General features: G+C 40.1%; 1 protein-coding gene across 2 annotated transcripts in view; it reads left to right on the top strand.

Moving 5' to 3' along the window:
* Positions 1-24,191, top strand: part of agap3 (ArfGAP with GTPase domain, ankyrin repeat and PH domain 3) — a 119,045-nt gene that overhangs the window by 80,410 nt on the left and 14,444 nt on the right. For both annotated transcript variants that reach the window (XM_004542806.4, XM_004542805.5), the window contains exons 12-15: positions 5,433-5,582; positions 11,478-11,633; positions 23,196-23,350; positions 23,836-23,926. In XM_004542806.4, coding sequence (XP_004542863.1) covers positions 5,433-5,582; positions 11,478-11,633; positions 23,196-23,350; positions 23,836-23,926 — 552 coding nt within the window. The remainder of the gene's footprint in view (positions 1-5,432; positions 5,583-11,477; positions 11,634-23,195; positions 23,351-23,835; positions 23,927-24,191) is intronic.

The raw sequence follows: 24,191 nt of genomic DNA, 5'->3' as shown, positions 1-24,191 counted from the left end.
GTAGGACTGCACATGTGAAAACACCCTTAGATAGACTACAAATATGGTGGTGCAAGCTTTTTAAAAAAAATTTTATTATGACTTTTTTTACATCATTGTGGTTTTGGACAAATCTCAAAAAACATGTTCTAGTCATCAAGTATTTTTATTTTGTTGTTGCCATAGTACAACCTTCACTTCATCCTTTGGACTTCGGAGTGTCCAAAATGTAGTCTATTGGGAAATGATTTGTATATTTATATAATCTACTGATCCAGCTTAATCATAAAAGTTGCAATTTTAGCCATGGTATTGAGGCTAGTGCCACATTTATAACACTCACTTATGCTGGTAAATTTAAAAGCATGGACACTTTTAAGTTAAGAGAGATCATATATATACATTTCAGGCTCTTAGAAGAAATAAATCATACCTTGAATATGTAATGGTTACTCAATTAGGCTTTTATTACATTACTAATTTTATATTGCCCTCTGTTTGCGATTAATCACAAAAATGGCTCCCAACAGGTTAATTATCTTTCTGTATGTTTCATATATGCAAATTAGCTGCCGTGTAGTATACACACTGATGACTTAATGAGCATCTATGACAAATCTATTACTTCTCTATATTACTGAACAGGGAATCGCAAGTTGTGTTCAAGTAAATGCTGCAACCATGTTTAAGAAACAGTTGTTTATCGTTGTCTTTTAAGTCACTGACCTACTTATTCTCCATCCTCTGTGGTACTGTAGTGGTCACAGAGACAGCAAGCAGTTTAGTCCTGAGCATCGTGCCAGGATTTTTCCACCTTCAGGCTTAAAAATAGAGCTCTTCTCTCAGCAAGCAGTACCACTGGAGGCTGCTGAGAGTCTGGCAGCCGTATAGAGAGGAAGCCCGTGATTGGATTTAGGGGTTAGGATTAAGAGTAATTAATACTAATTAGCAGAGTGATCCCCGAAGGGAGGTGGGGTCCTTCGTCAGCTGTGAAATGGGCACATTGTTTCCATCATTCAGGCTAAAGCTAACTGGCTGAGAGTGGGTTCAGTGCCAAAGATGTGCCACCAGGGACCGTTAGGACTGTCCGGGCAGGTTACTTTCAAATGTGGCCAAGGTGCTGCCACAGCTGAATGAGTTAATCAGTCACAAGCAGAAAGATGTAGGAGTTTACAGAGCGCAGGACAGGAGATCAAGGTTGTGTCATCCTGCAAAGTGTTGACCTTGAGTGCAGGGTTGAGGAGAGTCGTCTGAGTGGACGAAGGGCGGTGAAAATCAGGCCAGATAAGGTTTTGGGGAGAATAAAACCCACCACCAACTGGGTTGTTTTCTTTCTTGTTGTTAACGCAAAAGTGTTGTTTTCACCTGATAATCATTTCTTGGAAAAGACTCATCAATGATGAATTCCCAACATTTTCAGTTTTCATCTATGTCTGCATCAGGGAACAATGTGAGAGAGATTTGCCTTAATCTCCACTTAGGAAAAGAAAGGTTACAAATCACATCAGGTCTCTCTCCGGGTGGAGGACCCTCTTCTGATTATGCGATCGGGATTTTGATTTCATTAGACATGCAATTGATGAAGGGAACAAAGGGGTAATTTTTCATTCACAGCGTCCAAATCACAAGCCTTGTCTTTGCCTTTGGTAATTCATTCATTCCTTAGATCTAAAGACCTTTATAATCACTGGGAGAAGAGGGATAGCAACCGGGAGAAGGAGGGGCAGAGTGGATGGGGGGAGATAGGAAGATGAAGAGGAGAGGTTGAGAAGACAGAGAGTAAATGTGGGAACGCACGCGCCCGCGAGTTTGCCAAGCGGCCAGGTTTAATTCCTTTGCTGGGTGCTGAGCGGAACCATTTTAAATATGATCCTCCCTGTTAACATGCGTCCTGCCGTGTCACCAGCGACAGATACATTGTATCAAAGTATTAATGGGCCCAGTCACTTTTAATCAATCCTCTGGGAGGGAGAGATGCGCTCACCACAAGGGAGGAAAAGGAGAAAAGTGTTTCGCCCATTCCCTCCCAGCTCTGCGCCATGATTTGTCTCCAGCTTATATAGTGCTACAGAACTAAGAACCACACACTCCCTAACTAACAGGCCAGTAACAACTTCGGCACGTTGAAATATTTCCCAATCTCTTCAGTCTGAATCCCTCAACCCTGTTGGGTAAGCGAAAACCATCTCCCATATTCCAAATGTGCTTAGCTTAATTATCTAAAAGTGAATGTTGTTTCTCTAAAGTTGCTTTATTGCAACACGGAAGTGCTGCTGGGGATCCCTCTGAGATCCACTGAGAGAGTTAATTGTTCGTATCGAGATCTGTTTTGTCAATAGAAATAGACGTCATCAGATGGAATCTGAAAAGGAGCTGAAATGGAGAAGAAAGCATCCGTAAAAATGTCTATTTCCAAAGATAATACAGGCTGTACTTTCATACACAAGGGCTAAAATCAATATTTTAATGTTAATTTGTTGCGTACAGTTTAAGAAATCATTGTATAAAATGCATAAGTCTGAATGCAAATGCTGTAGTGACTTGTGATTGGATTAGGAGCCGCAGTATGAGAGGCGAAGGGGGACGTCTGGGCGTTGGTCATGATGATGATGGTGGTGGTGGATTACACAGCCGCAGATGATGTGTTGCTCGGCCCACATTAGCATGAATGCTTCATTATCCCACTACTTGTACATAATGGGAACAACTCCACGGAGGGGTCAGGCCTCGTCACGGCTCATCAGCCCACTGACGGCCCGGCCTAAAGAGAAATGAGAAGCAAGGCAGAGCTGCTCCCCGCTAATCCATCGCCTGTACTTAACACCCGAGCCTTGGATCGCCTGCAGTAGAAACTATATGGCTTTTGTTATCTCTTTTTACACATGACAATAAAGTCCACAGTGGGTTTTTTTCTGTGAAGAGTTTAAGCAGGAAATGAACAAAAGTTAAATGTTTAGCGTGCTTTCTTTATAAGAGAATCAGTGTCAGAATGTGTTGAAGAAAAGTAGCAATTTGTTTTGTTTTTTGGTGATATTTTTTTAATAAGTAGATGCAGTGGTAAAAGAATTATAGTCTAACAGATAGCAATATTCCAGTATAATAATGCCCCATTACAAATTAAATTATAATGTAATAATATAAGTAGATCATTATGGTACATAGCACAGTATTTTTAATGACTGTGCAGAAGGGTGGTTTAATCTATAGAAATGCTATTATTCTAAGCTTAATGAGGAAAGCTGTCAAACAAATAAAGCTGGGCAAAAAATGTAACATCCCAGTAGTCTAATATTTAGAACTAAGCAGTCTTTGTTCATCCGGATTTGCTTATTTTACTGTTTATATTTCATGTAATGTCAACATAAATGGCTGCAATGGTTTTTCATAGAGACTTAAACAGCGACTGGACAGAATGAGGCCTCAAACTGGGGTTTTGGTTCACCCACAATTCAAAATAAATCCAGTTATATTGTCAATAATCATTAATTACTAATATTTTGTATTGTCTATGACACCAAAATCCGTGTGAGAGATTTCCAATTGAGTATTAATCCCTTGAATCTCAGTTTCAGTCATAATGTTTCGTCATTGTCAGTCCACCGTAGTGCCACTGTTAAATCTATAAAATGTAAAGGAGTCGGGCCTGGCTGGAGCTTTGAGTACAGTGTTCTTTTAATGCCACAAGCTGATTATTTCTCCACTGTAATTACATTATCCTCCCCTTTATGCAGGAGTGGTCTCTGGGGACTAATGGATACAGCCATGTATAATTCATTAATCATTAGCATCCAATTTGACAATTAGACATGATTGTTGAATTTTAAATATCAATCGAAGTTGCCTTGGAGTTATCTAATCCTTCCCCCCCCCTCTCCTCTCTATTTTAAGGTATCACAGAGTGAAACTTTGCACTCTGTGAATTAAAACACATTTTGAATAGTGGAAAAATTGATTTTCTGTTACAAATGCCTCTAACTTTAAACAGTAACACTAACGTTGGCTCTGGGAAATAACATGCAGTGGTGCACTGCTGTCCAAAATCACATAATAATAAAAAAACACTTACCAAGAGCAAATGTATAGAAGTCAGAGCTTTTTAAAAAAAAACTATATAATTTATGCGGCACGTTTTTGGAAAACAAAGTTTCACATTTTCTTTTCAATTCTCCTACTCCAAGGCTCTCCCCCTCCCCTCCTCCCCCCCTCCTCCTCCTCCGCTCTGATTTCAGCATGCTAATTTAGTCGGTGCTCCTCAGCATGATTCCCTCGCTCTCTCTCCCATTCTTGCTGCGATTCTGCTCCCTCCCCTCTGGGACCTGAAGATTAATATTCCTGGGCCCAACAAGATAATTACTGATACTAATTAGACATGATTATGTGAATTTGATACACTTATTACTCTAGATAATGAGTAGGACATATTATCCTAACAAGCACCCGTGCCGCTTAGTTTACTTTACACACGAGCCACACACTATATTTTCTGTTATTGTCACCTCAATCAGAAACTGATATTCTCTTGTAATTATTAAATAAAGGGCCTTGATGTGTGTTACCTGTAAGATGAGGAAGCTTTGTCAAGAAAATCAGAAAATTGTGTTGATTTCCATAACAAAACCTCTGATGTTTTAACCTTCTAAGTGCCAGTGTGATATCTATTGGCCTTATTAAACTGACTTGTTTTTACAATGTCATGCAGCATGTGTGTGTGTGTGTGTGTGTGTGTGTTTTTATGGCAAAAACGCTGTGAAAAGGATCTTGTTTTTAGACGCCCACGCTACTTTTAAGTAGCACTTACTTTCCGTTACTTTTATTTATTATTTATTTTTTAGAACATATTTTCATGTCACATGAGAGATTCCCATTCATCAGATTAACTGTCGGAGCTGTATTTTCCACCTCCGACAGTTAATCTGATTCCGCTCACATGACTGGAAGCATATCGATGAGTTTTTCAGAGTAGTTAGGACGTGTTGTAGGAGCTACTCACGAGCAGGAGGGAAGGACCCCACATGGTTCAGCCTAGCCCATGAATTAGTAAAGAGAGCCAGGCGTCCGTGGCTTGCCTGATTGGAAGTTAGGGGGAGAACGCCTGCTGACGCCAGTGGAGATCGATGTGGCAGTCAGAGGGATGAGGCGAGATAATTAGCGTTCAGAGTGTATCTTGTTAATTAAGGGCTAATTAGAGGCAGAGGCGGAGGGAGAAGGGTTTTGTGTGTGTGTGTGTGTGTGTGCGCGCGCGTGTGTGTGCGTGGGGGGTTGGTTGACAGAGATATGTGCACAAATAGGGTGGCAGCAGTGTTGCAGTGCAGTAGAAACTACCTAAAACTGTTAACTCAATTACATCATTATCCTCTGAGCTTGAAGAAAACAATCCTGCAAGTAAAGAATTCAAACAGCTGTATGCAAAATAAGAAACGAGCATTAATTTTTAATTTTTTTTTATTTTCCAGGCGCTTCTCACTCCAACAGCAGCACATCCCTCCAAACGGGCGGGTCGGCGTTTGGCGGCAGTAAAGATGGCATGCACCAGCGCTCCTTCTCTGTGTCCAGCGCCGACCAGTGGAATGAAGCCATCAACACCAGTACAAGCAGCGGAGCCCGTAAGCCCTCCACCTACGCTTTCTACATCCTCACTCGCCTCCCGAGTTCTTATAATTCGCATATAATTCATTATTGCCACAAAGAACAGAATGTATTAAAATAAACTTAAGGGGACCTGATCCTGAGTTGTGGAGTGATGGAGCTGCCATTTGCTGAGCTTCTTCGGCAGGTGAAACAAGCCTCATTTTCATAATTAGCTGATTAGAGCTGTGATCGCTGTGACCTTTTTGGCTGCTGCTCTTTGATAGAAGCAGCATGTTCAGAGGAGAGGAACGGTGAAGGTTAACTTTCCGCCATCGATGCATCTCCTCTTGCTGCCTCCTTGTCACATTTCGCCCTGTCACTGTACTTGAGTGAAGTAAGAAAATATATTCACCATGTCTACTGCCCCCCCCCCAAATCCCATCCTGTCTTTACCTTCCATCTTACTCTCTGCCCCCCCTCCTCCTTCTGTTTTCCTCTCTTTTTCTTCCGAAGAGGAAAATGAATGCTTTTCGGGGGTACCATTCATCACCAGTTATTTCCCTCTCTTTGTGGTTGGCAGTAAAAAAGCACTTAAATGCACATCAACAGAATAACAGTCATTTCCATGCATGTTTGCACTCTGGTAGTTCTCATTAGCACGGCGGCGGCTCCCCCCCCTCCCCATGGGCTCCCAGGGGCCCCGGCAGTTTAAAGAGCGCACTTTACGAGCGCTGCTGGAGTCCAACTGCACGGCCCTCGTGGTTCCGCAGACAAGCCTGTCTCTCATTTGGAGCTGCCAAACGATCAATTCTGCCTGGACGCAGGCACTTCCATCACCCCCTACCCCTGTCTCCCATCAGCAGCATGCCCAAAGCAGAATTACTTAGATTCGTGGGGTCCTCAAATAAATGAGCATGAGTGTGTGTGTGTTCGTGTGTTTGCATGTGTGTGTGTGTGTGTGTATATATATTCTGTATGTGTTCTTGCAGAATTTTTGTGAGTGGCTGTTTGTATGTGATTTTGTTTTCCACAGAGCGTGTTTGCATTATAATGTGTGTGTGTGCGCGTCTGTGGGGATGTTTGTGAATGCGGGTTGGGCGACCGAACTGCAGAGAACAAATAGGACTTCCTAAACATTGTGCTATTGGAAATAAGGAGGCTAGAATTTCCTATTTTCATGTTTGGTAAACTGTAAAGCCTTTAATATTAACATAGCTCATTAACCAGCATCCAGTCTTCAACTAAATCAGATACAATTTGCTCCATTATTTTATTTTCTTCAATTGTTTTCATGCTACTTTTAAGGTAACCACAAATGAGCTTGAATGAGGCAAATGAGCTGAAAATAATAGCAGAAGCGATGTGTCAAATGATAGATTATGTTAGAGGAAGAGAAGTGTCTCTGTAATCAGTGCATAGTCAGTGCAGACAGTTAAAGGCTTACGCTGAACGCAGCATCAGAAACTTTGCTGAATATCTTGCCGTTAATGTCTCCTTACAGTTTAAGGACGTGAATTAAAGTAGCGGAGCAGATCTGCAATGTAAAGTGATGCCGGGCTGTCACAACACAAACTTGATTGAAACGCAACCCTCTTATCTTCCTTCCTAATGTGTCTTCAATAATCAATAGAGGGTGTTCCGCAGTAACGGCTGCTCATGTTTTGCCATGTGAATTGACTCCAACCATGCCCAATCACTCCATTATCCTTGGTGAAGGTTGCAGGTTAACATAAAATGTGATTCTGAGATGCAAAAACAGCAGATTGATGATTCACTGGAGAATGAATGCATCTTAGCCAGGTAACCATTTCCATATTATTTAAAGAATGTCCTCATTTGTAAACCTATTGAACGAAGGCAGAAGCCAAGGTAGTAGCATCTCTTGAATATTGAGCGCAGATTTTTGATTAAATCCCGGCCCAATTTTTCTATTGCTTGCATTCATAAAGACACCCATTCTTAATGCACTGGATGCTTGTTTAGATCCTGGTCTCCTTCACGCACCTCAATCTTTGAGCCTGAATTAAAAGCAAGAGGCTCAAACAGTCAATTGATAGGCTGGCTGATGACAGTAACTTAAGTCTTTGTCAATGCGTGAGTGAAAGTCAAAGTCAAAAGACTTCTGCCTTTCAGTGTCACCGATGCCTTGAGCCAGGTCTTAAAACAGGGGAAATTGATTAAGTAAAACTTTACATCATTCAAAGGTTATCTTTTCATGTTTTCTGATATATTTTTGGTTTATAATAATATTTCTAGTTATATTTTATCACATTTTATTTACGTTAAATGTATAAAATTGTTTTGTCAGAAATAAGTGATGCTTACGTGGAACAAAGAGTTGATTAATTAAGAAGTATTTATCAGGTTAACCTGTAATAATTGAAATAATTGTTAATTGCAGAAGGGCTTGTGAGCCGTGTCAGTTTTCATGCCAATATGAAAATATGAATTTTTTGACAATGCTGTGCTGATTATCAAAACCTTAGTCCATGCAAAGTTTGCGTCGCTTCCCTTTTTTTAATCCCTTGTGCTCCAATTTATTTTTGCACCATTGCTAATTTATTTATATAAGAGTGTTTTTTTTCTCTCTTCTGAGTTTGCACATCAGCACACAGGTACTTAATGCACGGATAGCCTTTTCCTGTGGCACTGTGTTTTACACCTTGGCCTCCCAATGCGAGGGTGATGGCATGTGGGGCGTTTGATTTCTACGCCAGGCCGTAATGAAGTTTGACATTTAGTTTGGAGAGAGCAGCAGAGCGCGATCAGGCCTTGATTAGTACGCTCTAATTGAGGATAATAAGGGGGAGGCGGTGATTGTTTCTAATTTTTGCCATTAATTGCAGCCGTTGGCTTTGATTGAGGACAGGCAGGGCTGCCATGTCAAGGGGCCTGGCGGAATCATAGTGCTCCTTACCCGGAGCCTCTTGAATAACAATGAAATGACTCCCCCCCCCCCCCAATTCTCTTCACCCTCTCCCCCCTGCTGCTCACTCTCTCACCATTTTTCATTCTTATTCATTTTGAGCGTAGCGTTGGTAAAGATGTTAGCAGCGCCCTCTGTCTCACCCATGGCCTCCGTTCTGGAGCTGTCATCTCAGTGCTGGGAGTGCAATACACTGTAATCACAGGTTAGCCTCGTACCTACTCTGCTGCCCAGGTGATCTTGGCTGAGTGGGTAAAGAGACTTCTGGTCCCCAGCGTGCTTCATTACCCAGCTTGGTCCTGATGGCCCTCATGCACGCTAACAGCCAGCTAATAATGCCACGGTGAATTCCTCGCTTGCAGTTTGCTTTCAACTTCATAATTGTCAACTTAACAAATTTTAATTAACCTGCCATGCATCATTTAGAGCTGAGAACCACTCAGGGGCTTTATATAAAACTATTATATCTCACACGCTTTGCTATTGTTGCTTAGTGATGTGTGCTGTAGTTTTAAATGTCCTGCTCCTACACCTGAATATCACAAACTTCTTAAAGCCCAGTGGATGCAAACAAAGGGGTGTGTATACCTTTTTACATATATATATATGTTTCAGGTGCAGAGCGAGCTGTGCCGGGGTCATTTTCCACAACATTAAGGGCAGAAATTGATAATTAGAGGTGTTTATGACACGGTTGGGCCCCCCTGAGGGGCAGCCCTCCCCTTTAACCTCAAGCGACATTAAACAAATGCTGGCTGTCACTTTGGAGGCAGGTTGGAGCTCGAGTCTTCCACCCGCCATACGGAGCTGTGCTGGCGGGACAGACGCTGGTATGGAGAGGGAGGAGGAAACAGAGGGTGGGGGGTGGGGGGCACATTGGAGGACCCCTGTGCCCCCAGCTGTCTGAGCCAGCTAATGACTCGTCTCAGGGGGGCTGTTGTAAGAGAGCAGGGAAATTGAAACAGACGCCTTGACTAGGAGCTGCTACATGTGTGGCTGCGCGCTGCCATTCAAAACACCAGAGAGCCTAATATATGGGCTCCAGCTCATGCACTAATGTTATGTTTATTAATGTGATGGCATATAATCAATACATTGCTATTTATGCTGAAATATTAAGATTACCTTTAAAGACACTTCTCCTGTTTTCAAACAACTTAGAGATCGTTTTAATGAATTTGTTAATTTTTCCCAGTAATGACTTTACGGTTTGTATACATTAACTCTCATCAAGAATAATTTGGAGGGCAGGCATAATGATGTTCGTCTCAGGTGTCGTTTCCTATATTTTGCCCACACTCGAGCAGTGTATCCCCGATCCTCTGAGCTCCCCCCACCCCCGCTCAGGCATCTTCAGTCCCCCGCTGAGCCCATCTTACTCCTCCAAGACAGCCCCATCTCCCCAAAGGTAATGACCGAATTAGGCCTAATGTTGTACACTGGCTAATGGCACAGTGCCGCACATTATAGCATGTGCAACTGGCAACGACAACAGCAATAATCCCTGAGCCCCTTGTCCTCCTGCACTCCACCCCTGGGGCTGGGACGGTGCACAGGGAAATGAATGGAGTTTGCCACACTACAATGAGCTTTTGATGGGAGACAATGGAGGAGGCTGCCAGCACCACACAGGGTGGTAAGATGAGAGCAATATGGGGCCCATCTACTGGCCCTCCCTCCCTGCTTCCCCCAGGCCCCTGGCCCCCGCTCCCAGATTCATAATGGCATCCGGAGGGGGAAAGAAGGGAAAGTGATGTCAAATGTCAGGAAATCAGAAAGATGGCAAGCTGACATCCCCCTCCTATCGTCCCATCCCTCCTATCCCTTTGCCCAACGGTAGCACAGGTTAATATCACATTTATAAAATCACTTACAAGAAACAAAGCCGACTCTTAGCCCCCTGTCACTCTCAGACAGTCATATAAAGAGCTTTGCCGCAGGCCAACTTAGGTAACCATTTGTTCAGTGATAGCCCCATACCTGTCCTTCAGACCATCTAAAGCTGGAGTTGTTACACAGTTACTTTTAGAGCTCTCGTAGCCATTTTGAACTCCTCCTACTGTAGATGCAATACTGGATTGTGACAAGTCTACATTTACTTTTCATGATATTTTCAATATTGTAAACACTCAGCTGTCATTTCACAGGAATTAACATGGTGCAAACATACTTTTTCACCCTTTTTAGGACATGTGATAAAATTATTATTATTATTTTAGCTTCAATCTCTGTTTTTGTAACTCATTGCGTTAACGCTTGCTGTGCCACTAACGTAAGAGTTTTGAGACATGTGTATATCTGCAAAATATTAAGTCTACATTGTCCACACAAAGTCACCTTGATGATATTGATCTGCAAGGGAAAAGTCATTTATGGATACATATGAAGTCATTTTAAAATTTTTAACCCAGCATTCCCTTTTTCATCCATATTCTGCATCTCTTTTTCTAAATGTATCACGCATCATCATAGCAAAAGACAGAAAATCCCGCATGACCTTGTTTTTCTTCACTGTCTCCGTCAAATTTTTCCTTCAGTAGTCGTGAAGTCATTACTCTGTGTATTCGTTGCCTGCAGAAGCTCCAGAAGAAAATCATAATGTCAATTTTTTTTCCCAACATGTCAAATCTAAAACAAAGTTCATCCTCACAGTTCTTGAATAAATCATGATGTTTTTTTTCTATTGTTTGGAAATATTATCTTGACTAGAATTGATTCTGTCTAAAAAAGCAGAACCTTATTCTACACATTTCTATGAGTGATCCACCAATGGGACAGCTGCATTTAATCAGGTTTAAAACGAGCTAAAATTAATAAACATACCTGTCATACTTTATTTGTTTGGTGAGGTTTGATGCCAGTTAGTAGTCAGAACTACGATCATCAAGCTGATGATCATATAGTAAAAATTAAACTTAAAGATAAGGCTGAAAATCCAGAGTGTGTTTTCTTTCGCTGTTCAAAAACAGTAACTGTTTCCCCTTTTATGCTTTTTTTCCCACAGCTAACGGGACGAGTGATCTGACCGGTTCGAGTGTGGGCAGTGCAACGAGTCCTAAACTTGAGCCACCTCCCTCGCCACACGCAAACCGCAAGAAACACAGACGGAAAAAGAGCACAGGCATCACAAAGCCAGATGGCTTATCCGCAGGCAATGAAGGTATGAAAAGTTACAATGCTACATTAGCTAGATGATAAAAGTTGCAGAATGAACAAAAATATATAAATCTTTCAAGTGCTGCACAGGGGACTGACTGGCAAAATACTCACCTACTATTATAGAGACTCAGTTTCATTTTGTGGAGCAAACACACAAAAAAAATTGCGATTGTACATGTACAGTTTGTGTTTCTATGTTTAACACATAGCACCAAATTTACCAGATATGCCATCTAATTCTTTCTCCTTCAAAGTTTTGGTTATTGGTTGCTCTGCACACACACACAGATACATAAAGTTGCACAGATCTAAACAGTAGCCCTAACTGGTAGGCATGAATGTATACAGACAAAAACTATAGAAACTTCTTTGCATCCTTTTACTGTTTTTATTAACATATGTGCTATTCAGTGATCAGATTTAAAATGACTCCTTATAGTCGTCATGGAATAAGTGCATGTAATCTTCTTTATTTTGGCTGAATGTGGCCTATGATACACATAAAGGTGTGTAGTTTTGTATCTCCCTGTGGCCCCCTGCACAGTTCACCCTCAAAGCCTCCATTTATTTTACTGTTGCGTGAATAGCGAATGTGGCCCTCCTCAGCAGGGGAGTGGCAGTCAACTCTCCACCCAATTAATAATGATTCTTCAGTCCAATGATGAATGGACTAGTCTAATTGGATGGCATTGTGAAAACACTGTGGCGCATTTCAGAGGCCATAAAACTGATGTCACCAGAACGGGATGATCAATCAACAAGATTGATACGCTGGATAACAACAACAATGGCATTGACGCCTCCTAAATGGGGCTTAGCATTTATAATCATTATACTTTTTTATCATGGTCTCTGACAGCTTCTCTTTAAAGTCTGAATGGGTCTGCTGACCACATTGTTATATAGAGGGAACATCATCAGCATCACATAGATAAGTGGTATGAGATAAGTGGTGCCCTTTTTATTGCTAGGGTAGTGTGTGGTGACATCGGCTTCTGTAGGGGTAGTCTGGCAGTCTTAAAATATTCTGAGTTAGCCTTCAGAACAGACATCGCTGTTTCCAAAATAGTTGGGACGTTGTATCGAATTGATTTGCAGTCATTTGAAGATTTGTTAAATTCAGAATAGAAATGTTGAAATTGAGACATTTTGCTGTTTTTTGAAATAATATATTTCAATTTGATTTTGTAATACATTTATATATTATTTTTTTATAATGGTCACTATATTTTCAGTGTGTCTGCCGCGCTGTCTTAACACGTGGCATGGTCTCGTTGTCTGGATGGCAGCCATTCTGCTCTAAAACCTGTATTTATCATTAAGCATTATGGTGCCTTCACAGATATATAAGTTATCAGTGCTATCACTGAGGTTAGCTTTATTATATCGATAATGCCACATCCACGATTTGCTAAATAAATTACAAACTGTGTACCATGGTGATGAAATCCCACCTTCCTTGCATTTTTATGCTCTTAATTTATTGAACTATATGCCCACGAAGTCTTTCCGTCTCGTCTCTTGGAGATGTATATTCAATAACGTTCCCAATTAACCTAATTATCTGCGAGCAGATTGTCTTCCATGACGCATGCCCCAATTTTTTTGAACCATGTACTTGGGATCAAATTCAAAATGATTATATACTTTTCAAAAGCAGTAAAATCTAGCAGTTTCAACAGACTATTTTCAGCCTTAAAGTGATTTCCAAAGCAGTGCATTCTGTTTTTATTTACATTCTAAACAGCGATCCAGCTTCCAAGAAATGGGATGAGCTGCTGTGTATCTAATCAAGCATCCTTTTTTTTTTTCCAAGGCACCCGTTTCTTCAGTTTTATTTGACATTACTTAGATCTTAATGTATATCTCCTGACAGAATTACACAGTCACATTAAAGTCTTCACTTAGCGATGGCTGGTATTATCGAACCCCTTTATATCTCGGCAATAAGTGTACCACACGGTGCAAGGTTTACTTCAGAGACCGAAGTATAAGAGTAATCAGACAGGAGGAGGCAGATTCTCAATGTTTCTCACATCATCAAACATGCACATTGTTTTCTGTCTCTCTCATTGTTCTCTGCAAGCTTTTCTATTAGCATCAGCTTGTCTGTTCTGCTGAATGCTCTGGAATACAGACGTATCTCTTAAATATTGGATTCACCCAAGTCTGGGATGTGAGTTGTGTCTCCTGTTAAAAGAACAGGAAAGAGAGAGAGGAGAGATGAGGTGGGATCCTTGAATAAATTGCTATCAGTTTATCTCATTTACGGGGCAAATCAGAAGCATGCAATGCAGGCTGAAATTGAATTTTAGTAGTTGTGAAGCATCATAAATCAAAACAGCGTGAGCGTCTTAAGGTGAGAAATCATTTTGGTCAACATGGGACGTGTGGGATGTACATGGGAGCCTGGAGAGACAGTCGCTGCAACATAATTTCCAAATATGGCACTACAGTAGTTAGTGAGGCTTCTCCAAATCACTGCTAAAGTGGAGAGAAATTTAGACTTATGTTAAAACTAAGTTCATTAGTATGAAGATTACAGGCTAAACACTCGGCAGATGGGCTCATACTTTCAAATGGGTTTGAGTCATCCGTTGTACTCTCTTGTAATTTAGCTTTTATTGTGCTTCAAAATGATTTTATTTCAAATTAATGCAAGGCCATGTTTCCACAATCAATTTGAAGCCATATTTGGATAAAGTCAAAACTCTCTGTTACGTCTAATGCGCTGCACTTGCACCAAGAATAGGCACAAGGGACACAGTCCCTAATATCCTATGCACTGTCAGAGCTGTGCGGTGTAATGAACTTCTCATGTGCTTAAAGAATGATGCAGGATGCATGGCGAGACAACTGACAGCCCCGTAATGTGTTTCCCAGCAGCCGCCCGGCGACGAGCTCTCTCGATGTGTCGCTCGCCATAAACCCACTGGAAAATCGATGGCCGATAAAGAGTTGTGTTCAGGGGGAGCCCCCTCTGATTAATGCAGACTGTCAGGGAGCATCATTAATGTATTTCTCTTTTAAAGAAAGTGTATCAAATGCTCATTGTTTTGGGGAGTTTAGCTTGCCCAATGTGAGCTGGGGTGGGGGGTGTCGGGACGGAGGTAAACTGTGACGAGACCTTCCTTGCTGATGCTTCCAGTTTTATAGGTGGAGATATTTATTCTTGCTAAAGTGGCAGAAATTAAAAGAAAATAAGAATGTGTTTGATGTGCAGACGATAACGAGATCTGCAGACGTCCAGTCAAACAAAGGCCGTCAAACTGCACGTCCATTTTTGAAGACTTAGGGAACTTGCTTCAGACACTAGAACATTTTTATTATTTAAAACTTCTATAAGTCAAATTTAAGACGTATAATATCTGCTATTAGATTTAGAAAAGATTACGGTATGAGATCATCAACTAACGTGCCATTTTGACAACTTTTTTGTTCTATAAGTAGGAGTTTAACGTTTAATTTGAGTCATTGTTTTTGTCATTTTTGAGACTTCAGTGCATCTACTTACCCATAAAACACATAGAAAAAACACAAACCGTAACAGATCAAAAACTCGGGCGATGAAGTCAAAGGAGTGTCTGAATGTAGCTCTTGCAAGAGTGATTAAAGGTTAGTTGCAGCGTCAAAATCAAACACTTCCACGAAAGCGATGCATATTATAAATATAATTTTAGATTTGATGTGACTTACACTCCTAATATTTATAAGTAAATGCTTAGCTGCCTGATTAGAAATCGTAGTAATAGATGCAATTTGAATGTGAATTTGTGTTTTATTGTCTATCAAAGTAACTGTCAGTAACAAAAAGACGTAAAAATTCCAGAAAAAATGAATATGATGAATTCTAGGTGTAAATGTAATGTAATATAAATCTGCATCTAAACATCAACAAATAGGAGACCCTCAGTATAACCTACTGAATCTAAAATTATTAAAGCACTCAGACATGATAATAGTTAAAAACCATTCATAACATTTCACATTAATATGACATATTAAGTCATAATATATGATAAGAAGACATAAATGCAAGATAACATCTTCCTTTTTTTCTCAGTTGGAGGCATTCAGAATAAAGCGTTTGTTTGTGACAGAGCAGAATTGGATTCAGTGTACTCTGTTTCACAAATTAATTTTTGAATTAAAAAAAGTGCAGAAACGGGATAATCACTTTAAATCTTTGAGTAGTTTCATTTAAAATTTGAGCTGATTGAGTTTAAAGTGGTTGAAAGCACTCGATGTAATTTTATCAGCAGTTAAAGGAGAATCGGGGAAATTATTTCTGTGTTTGTAAAAGTGTGGACTCTCAGAATCATAATGGTAACCGCCCTTGTTAAATTACTGGAAAGGTTAAATTGAATCAGTTTGAAGATCGTGGCCAGAATGCTGATGCTGATGGGAACTTCACTTTGGTTGAAAACTGTAGATCATCTTTCATTTAAAAACCATTTAAACTAAATTTGATGTTGTCAGTCTGCCACAGTCGACCCAGTGGAATCATTTTACTTTATATATGAACATGAAGAACTCAAACGGACTTAAATAAGCAAACCCTGAAAACTAAATGGGCTTTAATACCAATGTAGCACGTTTCAGATCATCTTTACTGTGGCTAAGGAAGAGGTATAAATGGACTGAAGAAGCTTACCACTGGATGCGGATTAGGAGTGTGATAAGTGTAATAATCTGGAATTAATGACATATTTACCTGCTAGCAACTGGACAAAGAAACAAAACCAATTTGCAGTGATGTTAAATGAGAACGCCTAGCATACAGTGCACCAACCCAACTAGTAACACAATATATTTAAGTGCCTGCTGCAAAATGTTTAACTGCTTTTATAACATTTATAATATTCATTCATCAAAACTTTTTTGGACTATGTTCCCTAACCCAGGCCAGTCGATAGTAAGCTAAAGTTTTGCTTATATTGAGAGTCCGGCTGTAATCCAGTATTCTGTTGTCCTGCACCTTAGTAAAGTAAGGGTTAATATCCTCTGGAGTCCAGCTGGGGATTAGGAAATGGAGGTTTAACTGCCTGTGCTAATGGTGGGTGTTTATCTCAATACTTTGTTTTGTCACTCCCTGACTCGCTCTCATTTCCGAAAGCTGTCCCTGGAGCCTCCACTCTTGTAATGGCTTAGCTTTCTGAGCGCCACAGTACAGAGGGAAAGGAATAACAAGATTCTCATTTGGGCTCTATACACACTGCCCACAGATACATGTATAATTGGCCCTGTTTTCATTCTGCTCTGTTGTTAAATGCACTAGCTATTAGGGTAGTGGTATTGGTGCTGATTTCATGTGTTTGTTTATTGTTGGAAGGTGTGCTCCTCGTTTGTTTGAGCACGAGTGTGTGCGTGTAAAAGTGTGCAGAATTGTGTGTGTCAGATAGATAAAGAGTGTGCTCTATCTCTCTCTTCCTCTCTGCTTTTTTCTTTCGGAGTTTGGTCGTGGTTCCCCTGGGGCCCCTGTCGCAGTAATGGCCTGCTCCTGATTGCTCTGATACAGGTTAGGAATATTGGCTTTAATGATGTGTAAAATGAGCAAGCAGTGCCTGTGACATTTACAGATGGCACCGCCTTGGCCTGTTCTTCCCAACTGCTCGTTAATTCACGGGAACGGCAAGCACTTCTTTAAGTGACTGCCTGATGCATGCATACGACACAAAACAGCACATCCTACACACCAAAACAATAGCTCACCTTATGTACCTCTGCACCTTGTCATTTCAGTGAAGCGCTCACGCAAATAGATGAAATAAAGAGTCCTCAAGGTGAAGAGCTGTTTGCTAAGTCATCTCAAAGGGTTTGTGACACCGGTCTCCAGAGGTCTTTGAAGGGCTTAGACAGATAGATCCAGGGTTGCAGACTGCGTTTTAGACAGCACAGCTGGGCTCAGCACCAAACCCCCTGAGGTGCTAATCTGGTCCACAGGTTCTCGATGGTACATCTGCTGCACATGCACAGCTATAGAGGAAGCACCATCCTCGAGTCACTGTCTTGTCTGTGAGGTTTCAATTTGATTTTTGCACATCAAGTAAATATTTTTAATGGCAACCAGTCAATAATAAAGGAAGTACTCAATAACATCGGTACAATAACACAAAGGAGACAGCTATCCCCTAAATGCACTTAAAGCATTATGTGTGAATAGTGGATTCAGGTCTAGAAACTCCTGCGTACAAAGTGTAGAAGACAGTATACTAAAATAAATAATAAAGCAAACAAAATATATATCTTAACATAACACAGAGCTCCACTTAGAATTTGTAGTAGATCACTATCCAAAAATTTAATGTTTAACATAGAGAGCAGGACTCGAAGCCCTGCTGAAAACAGGCAAAGCACAAACATATTAAAACATGAAAAAGAAACTGTTATATTAAAGTTTCTGTTATATAGAAATATAAAACTGTAAAGAAAGGAACAGAGAGGAAGGAGAGAGAAATGGAGGGGCGAATAGACTTCCATATGACTCTCAGTGCATCTACATAATGAATATTTCCCTCCACCATTGTGAAATCGTTGGACAGAGTAACGCCTGAATTATGCTCCTGCGCTGAATCTATGCAGAGCCTATGACGCAGCCTGTGCTAGTGGCCGACTCCATCGGCAGCATTTATATCTGTGCGAGTTGCAGTTACACGTTACGAGACACATGTCACGTCACAGCAAAGCACACTTTTTATATGAGTGACAGAAACACAATTTTCTGACTGAAACCCTAAATTTGTCTTATTCTACACTTGTATTCCCAAGATGTAATGTTGATTAAATGATCATATGCTTCAGTGACTCTAGATGTGGCTATTATTATTTAGCAATTCTAGTGTCAGATTGAAGAGGTGTGTCTTTAAAAGTATAACGCAACGAGCCGTACTGGTTGCTTTTCTACAATTTAAAATTAGAACGTAGCAAGTTGAAGCTTGGGCGGAACTGACAATAACTGCTGTATCCCTAATTAATTTGTCTCTGTGAGGAATAATGCATGTCTGACAGTTTGGTATTGAACAGTTTGGCACATAAAGCGACTGGCATCAGTGTAACTTGGTCATTTCAGGCTGAATGTGAGAAGCAGTGTACTTCTGAGAAAACTGGCATCATGTGCTTTCCATCATTAAATGTGATTAATAACCTTGTAGCAGTGGTATGGAAAAGCTGCAGCCTTCCTCTAATGTTTTTGGAAGAATATTTACTGGACTACATTACTGCGGTAGTCGAGCCTGCCACAGATGAATGCCTGAACACGTTTTTCAGGATCATAACAAGTCAGAAAAACAGCCGTCTCTCTAAGATGAATGATGGTTGCTCACAGTCTGTCTTATAACTTCACTTGTTCACATTAACATATAACTTAAATATGAAATCAAAAAGGGGGAGGGGGGGGTACAGTATCTTCCTTTGTAATTACATTGTAATTACACAATGTAACTACTTAAGCAGAGGTACTTAAAAAATCTGAACTCATGTAAGTCCAGTGTAGTTAATATGTAAAAAAACAACAACTATTTGCCATCTATTTTTGTATCTTGAAGAAATGTTTTGCTAATTAAAGTGCTTTTGTGTTGCTGCGAGGTGCCATCAAGTTGCGAATGAACCTGTGACTGAACAGTTTTATGATGCATTTAATGTCGGACGAAGATGTGTATCTTTATCTGTTCCTTCCTCTTTAGCTTTATGGCCATCACACTATAATTTCTTTTTTATTATGCCATGCTAATTGAGGGAAATCATAGTTTGGTCATTCCTCACAGTTTGTGCCTCCATTGGCTTTAAATTGTGTTCTTCCTCGTCCGCCCACTCGCAGAGCTGTGGTAATTTACTTCTAATTGGCAAGAACTTGTTGACCTTAGGCTCCCAGATTGATATGGTCAGGAGGTTAATGCTTATGTTAATGTGAGAAGGTGATGGTTCCTCTGTTAGCCGTGTGCTAACCGCAACAATTGAGTAATAACAGAAGCGCTAATGGTGCTTGTACAAGCTCATCATTGCAGGTGCCTGCGAGATAGCAGCGATACCTTTGACACTCGGTTCACGCTCAGATTTACTGAAACACTCTGACCTCGGCTCACGTGGAGCTGAATTGCTGCACTGTGTAGTGGAGCTGCATGTAATGACCGTACATGGGGCACACATAAAGATTCCTGCTGCATACAATCGTGTGCTACCTCCGTGGTTACACCATGTTTCACGTGTGTGCATTACTATGCATGGAGAATTGGATTTGTTTTGTCTTGTATACTCATCAGTTTAAGAAACCAGCCATCCGTCGCTTTTTTAATCTCCATAATGAAAGTGTTTTAATGCCTCCAATTTATTGCCTGGGCAGCCAACAGAATAATTAGCTTTGTTCAGGTTTTTAAAAAGATGAAAACACAAGTACAACAACATTTGAGTCTGAAAATCACAAATTATAATCAGATGCATTAGTTATTGTACCTGAAGGTATATTTGACAAGAAAAATGGATTTCTACTGTGGGTATTGCAATTATTCTTTTTTCTAAATGTAATTTTCTTTTATTTTCTTTCACCTATTTGCTTCTTTATCTTTAATGGTAGGCTTCTATCTTTTTAAAAAATATTGTAATCCCATCAGTGTTTTCTTATGTCACACCAACATAAAGACTTTTTCTACCATAAGTCTAAATAAAGAGGCTTCCAAGTCTTTATTGATTCTCTGTGACCTGAAGTCGATTCCACAAACTAAATCAGATAATTGAAGTCGGCGTCGAGCTAATTGGATTATTGCTTTCCCCCTGAAGAGATGGCTCTCCGCCGCGGCACAGGGATCGCTACATTAGTGGCGTCCATCAGACATCTGTCATTTAACAGCACAGGCTCGTGTCTCACAGCAAGGAGGGTGAATTGATTATGAATGGGGGAAAAAGTAGTAATTTCTTTGATTAGATGATTTGCCTGACAATCTTATCGCCATGTGATAGCCCTCATTTTATAACTCATACAGAAGCCGTTTATTGTTAAGCATCTCCTTGTGTTCAGATTTCGGAATGGATTGCAGTAAAAGCATCAATGCATCTGTGCAATTAAAAAACTTTTAAACTTATTTAATGGTAAATTATGTCAACACGTTTGGCAGTAAACAGCAGCACAGATAGCTTATCAGTAGAACTGTTTCCATTGGATAAAAGCTACATAGGAGGAGAAGAAGAAAAAACCCTTCCTCTTGTGTCTATTTGCCTCCAGTCCTCCAAGCATGGTTTATGCAAATGAGATGACTATTTGCATAGACATAATTAGGTAATTACAAATCATTTGGCTATGAGCTCAAGCATGTGCAGAGACCAGAGACGTTACACGGGTACAGTACAGAGTTAATGAATTGCTGCTGAACAGCAGAATCATTACAGCATGTGTTGGAACATATGTTGTGTCAGACCTCTTCTTTGCAAACGACAGGTGACATTTTCATAAATCTTAGTTAAACACAGTGAATGGATGGAAAAATGGATTCAAAGCAGCTTGGTTTAAAAATGTATCTGTGTGTTATGACGAGGAGGAAAAATTGGGGGATAAAGGATTAAATTTTTGGTAGTAGATTTTAGCATTCAGTCGATTCATAAAATAATTTTTAAGGATATATGACACAAATATTTATAAGCACCTGCTTATCTTGGACTAATAACTGTTGCTGGAGATGTGGCAGTTAATTTACAAACAATACAAAACATCTACAAAAACTCTTTGAAAGCTAGTAATGGTATACTCTGCATGAAAACCCAAATCTGGCCTTATTTGGTGTTCCGACAGTCTAAATCTTCAATTCTAGACACATTTTTAAGCTGTCTAAGATTTAATTTAAGTCCTGCTATAATACTGTGCAAAATCACTCTAATGAATGGCAGGTGTGTCACAGGAATTAAATGTAAGTGGTGCTCCCACACATTATTGCTTATTGACTAGTGGTTCCCTCTGTGACTGGGGCTAAAGTGACAGATCTGAGGCAGTGCCTTTCAGTTTCTGTTTATAAAAACTTACCAAAATGGTGTGTTAATTAAAATAATATTTATACACACACACACAAACAATTAGATTACCATTTCCAAAAAAGAACTGGGCAAAGTTGCGTGTGCCATTAAAGTTGTAGTGCGATTAGTCAAAGTAAGTATCAAATTCCTATGGTGAGAACCAAGATAGTCTCTTCTATGAGTTGAGCAAGTCAAGTCACTGCTTAAGTTATTCAAATCAAAGCCATGAAATGCAAAATTCTGACTGTGTCCACGAGTTAGATGTCGCATTTGGTTTGGAGCGGCTGCTTACTCCACATCCATAAATATATCGGACATTTGTTGACAATTAGTAAGCCTCCTGAAAGAACACACGTGGAAAGCAGTACCACATTAGCTTTAAAATGCTCAAAAGGAAAAACAAATATAGCACAAAAAACTTGCAACAAAATGTTAAGCATCACATCTGATACTGCCACTGTTTGTCTGCTTCATTGTTTACATTCGTATAGTGAATCATAGCTAAATAATATAATTAAAGTGAATCCACAGATGATTATAGATATATTTTATATTATCATGGGAAGCATTTTTTAAAGTTTTAAGTTTAAAACACATAAATAAAAAAAAAGGAACAGGATTGATATTTTTCCTCCTCTACTTTTTGTTTTGATCCAGAGGATGCTTAATAAAGATCGAGAGCTAATCTTGGACTATCATATTCAAGTGAGAGCTGTACAAACATCATTTTATCAAATGCACATTGTCAGCTTTAAGCAATGAACTCTGTAACTGTCAACAAAGCAGCCTCTGCTTTAAGAAGTAAGAACATGAGCTGTAATGCCATTCTTCTGGTGCTCTGCTCTAACTAACCTGACCAGTGCCAGAGCCTCATATCAAAAACTGTAGAGGACAATTGCCTCCCAGACTAGTCTTTCTGGTAAGACATAGGCAAGAGTTGACCAATCCCAGAGTTTTAAGAGAACAAATGTGTCTGCTGGTGAGATTGCCTCTGATAAAGCATCATTTAGTTGCATCTTTGATTACAGAAGGGTTGACGACTCAAAGAATAAGCAATGTCTATCGATGTGTTTGCACAGATAGCTTCTGTAGAGCTCAAATAGGGGAGGTGAAAGTTGGTGACCTTGACTTTAGCAACCTCAAGCAGATAATGCTCGAGACTCTACAGGTTATAAAGCTAACTTTGCAGTGACTGTGACCCTGATGCGGTATAAGTATTTTTTCTGAGTCTCCAGTGGTTTCTGATTGTCTTTTAGCAATGTGTTTCCAGTTGAACCACCAACACAATTTTTCTGTTTAACGTTGGATGTGTCACCGATTTCTGAGCTGAACTTCAAATCATCTGTTTTAGGTCTAATTCATGACTATCAGTGTCAAGTCAAGCTAATATATTAGCTGGTCAACTTTGCAGCACGTCACTCTCATACAATAATTCTTGTCTATCTGTACTATTTATTGTTAAAAGAGGCTAAAATGACCAAAAGATGTTTTATACACATTCTTACCAAGCATCTAATTATCTAATCAATACTAATATATTGTGTGTCTTTTTTGTTTTGTTTTCCAGAGCAAGAGGATTCCTTTGAGTTCGTGATTGTGTCGTTGACGGGTCAGACGTGGAACTTTGAAGCGTCCACGTATGAGGAGAGGGAACTGTGGGTCCAAGCTATCGAGAGCCAGATTTTTGCCAGCCTGCAGTCTTGTGAAAGCATAAAGAACAAGGTACAGTTTGTCATGAAGGATAAAGAATATCAGAGGAACTGGACAGGGTTGGCGATTATCATCTAATCAAAACATCGTCGTGATCGTCATCATCGTGCTACATTTCTCCCACTTAATTTACATTCCTCTTTTTCTCCTTCTTTCCAACCTTTATCACGCCTTCACCCTCCTCTCTTCCCCCACTTCAAGCTGTCACATGTGGGAGGTTGTCAGACAGGTGCACCGCAGTGTGGGGGATCTCTTATTAGAAGTGACAGACATCAGAGATAGAACACGGCTTGTGTCAGCATACTGGGGAGACACATCCTAATTTTCATATTCATATTTTCTCTGCTTGTGTCTTTTCCCGAGACTTTGAAAAACCTTTTCTCTCTCCCTTTGCTTGTTGTCTATAATTTGAGTCCAGCTATAATTGTTTGCTTTCTCGTGATCGCCAGTGAAATAATTAGTTCCCGTTGATTTATTCTCACCTTCATTTCTCACAGTCTCGGTTGGGCAGCCAAAGTGATGCAATGGCCATTCAGTCCATACGAAACATGAGGGGGAATAGCTTCTGTGTGGACTGTGACGCACCAAGTGAGTATAACTCTCTACGGTTAAAACACATCTGAACACATTGTCTATTACATATGAAATACAGATATTAAAGGAACAGATTAAAGACAAAAAACCCAACATTCTTCCCCTCTTTTGGTGACATAACAAAAGGTAGTAGAGGTCAAGATTTTGAGAGGGTTTTTTAATCTTTAATTTATCACGTCGTGCGTAAAAGCAAACAAACAAAAAAAAAACTTCAGTTTTCATACTCCTGTAACCAGATTCCTTAGTTTTGTCAAAAAAT

The sequence above is a fragment of the Maylandia zebra genome, linkage group LG18 (genome assembly GCF_041146795.1).
Source record: "Maylandia zebra isolate NMK-2024a linkage group LG18, Mzebra_GT3a, whole genome shotgun sequence".
Lineage (NCBI taxonomy): Eukaryota > Metazoa > Chordata > Actinopteri > Cichliformes > Cichlidae > Maylandia > Maylandia zebra.
This window is presented reverse-complemented; position numbering and strand designations above follow the sequence as displayed.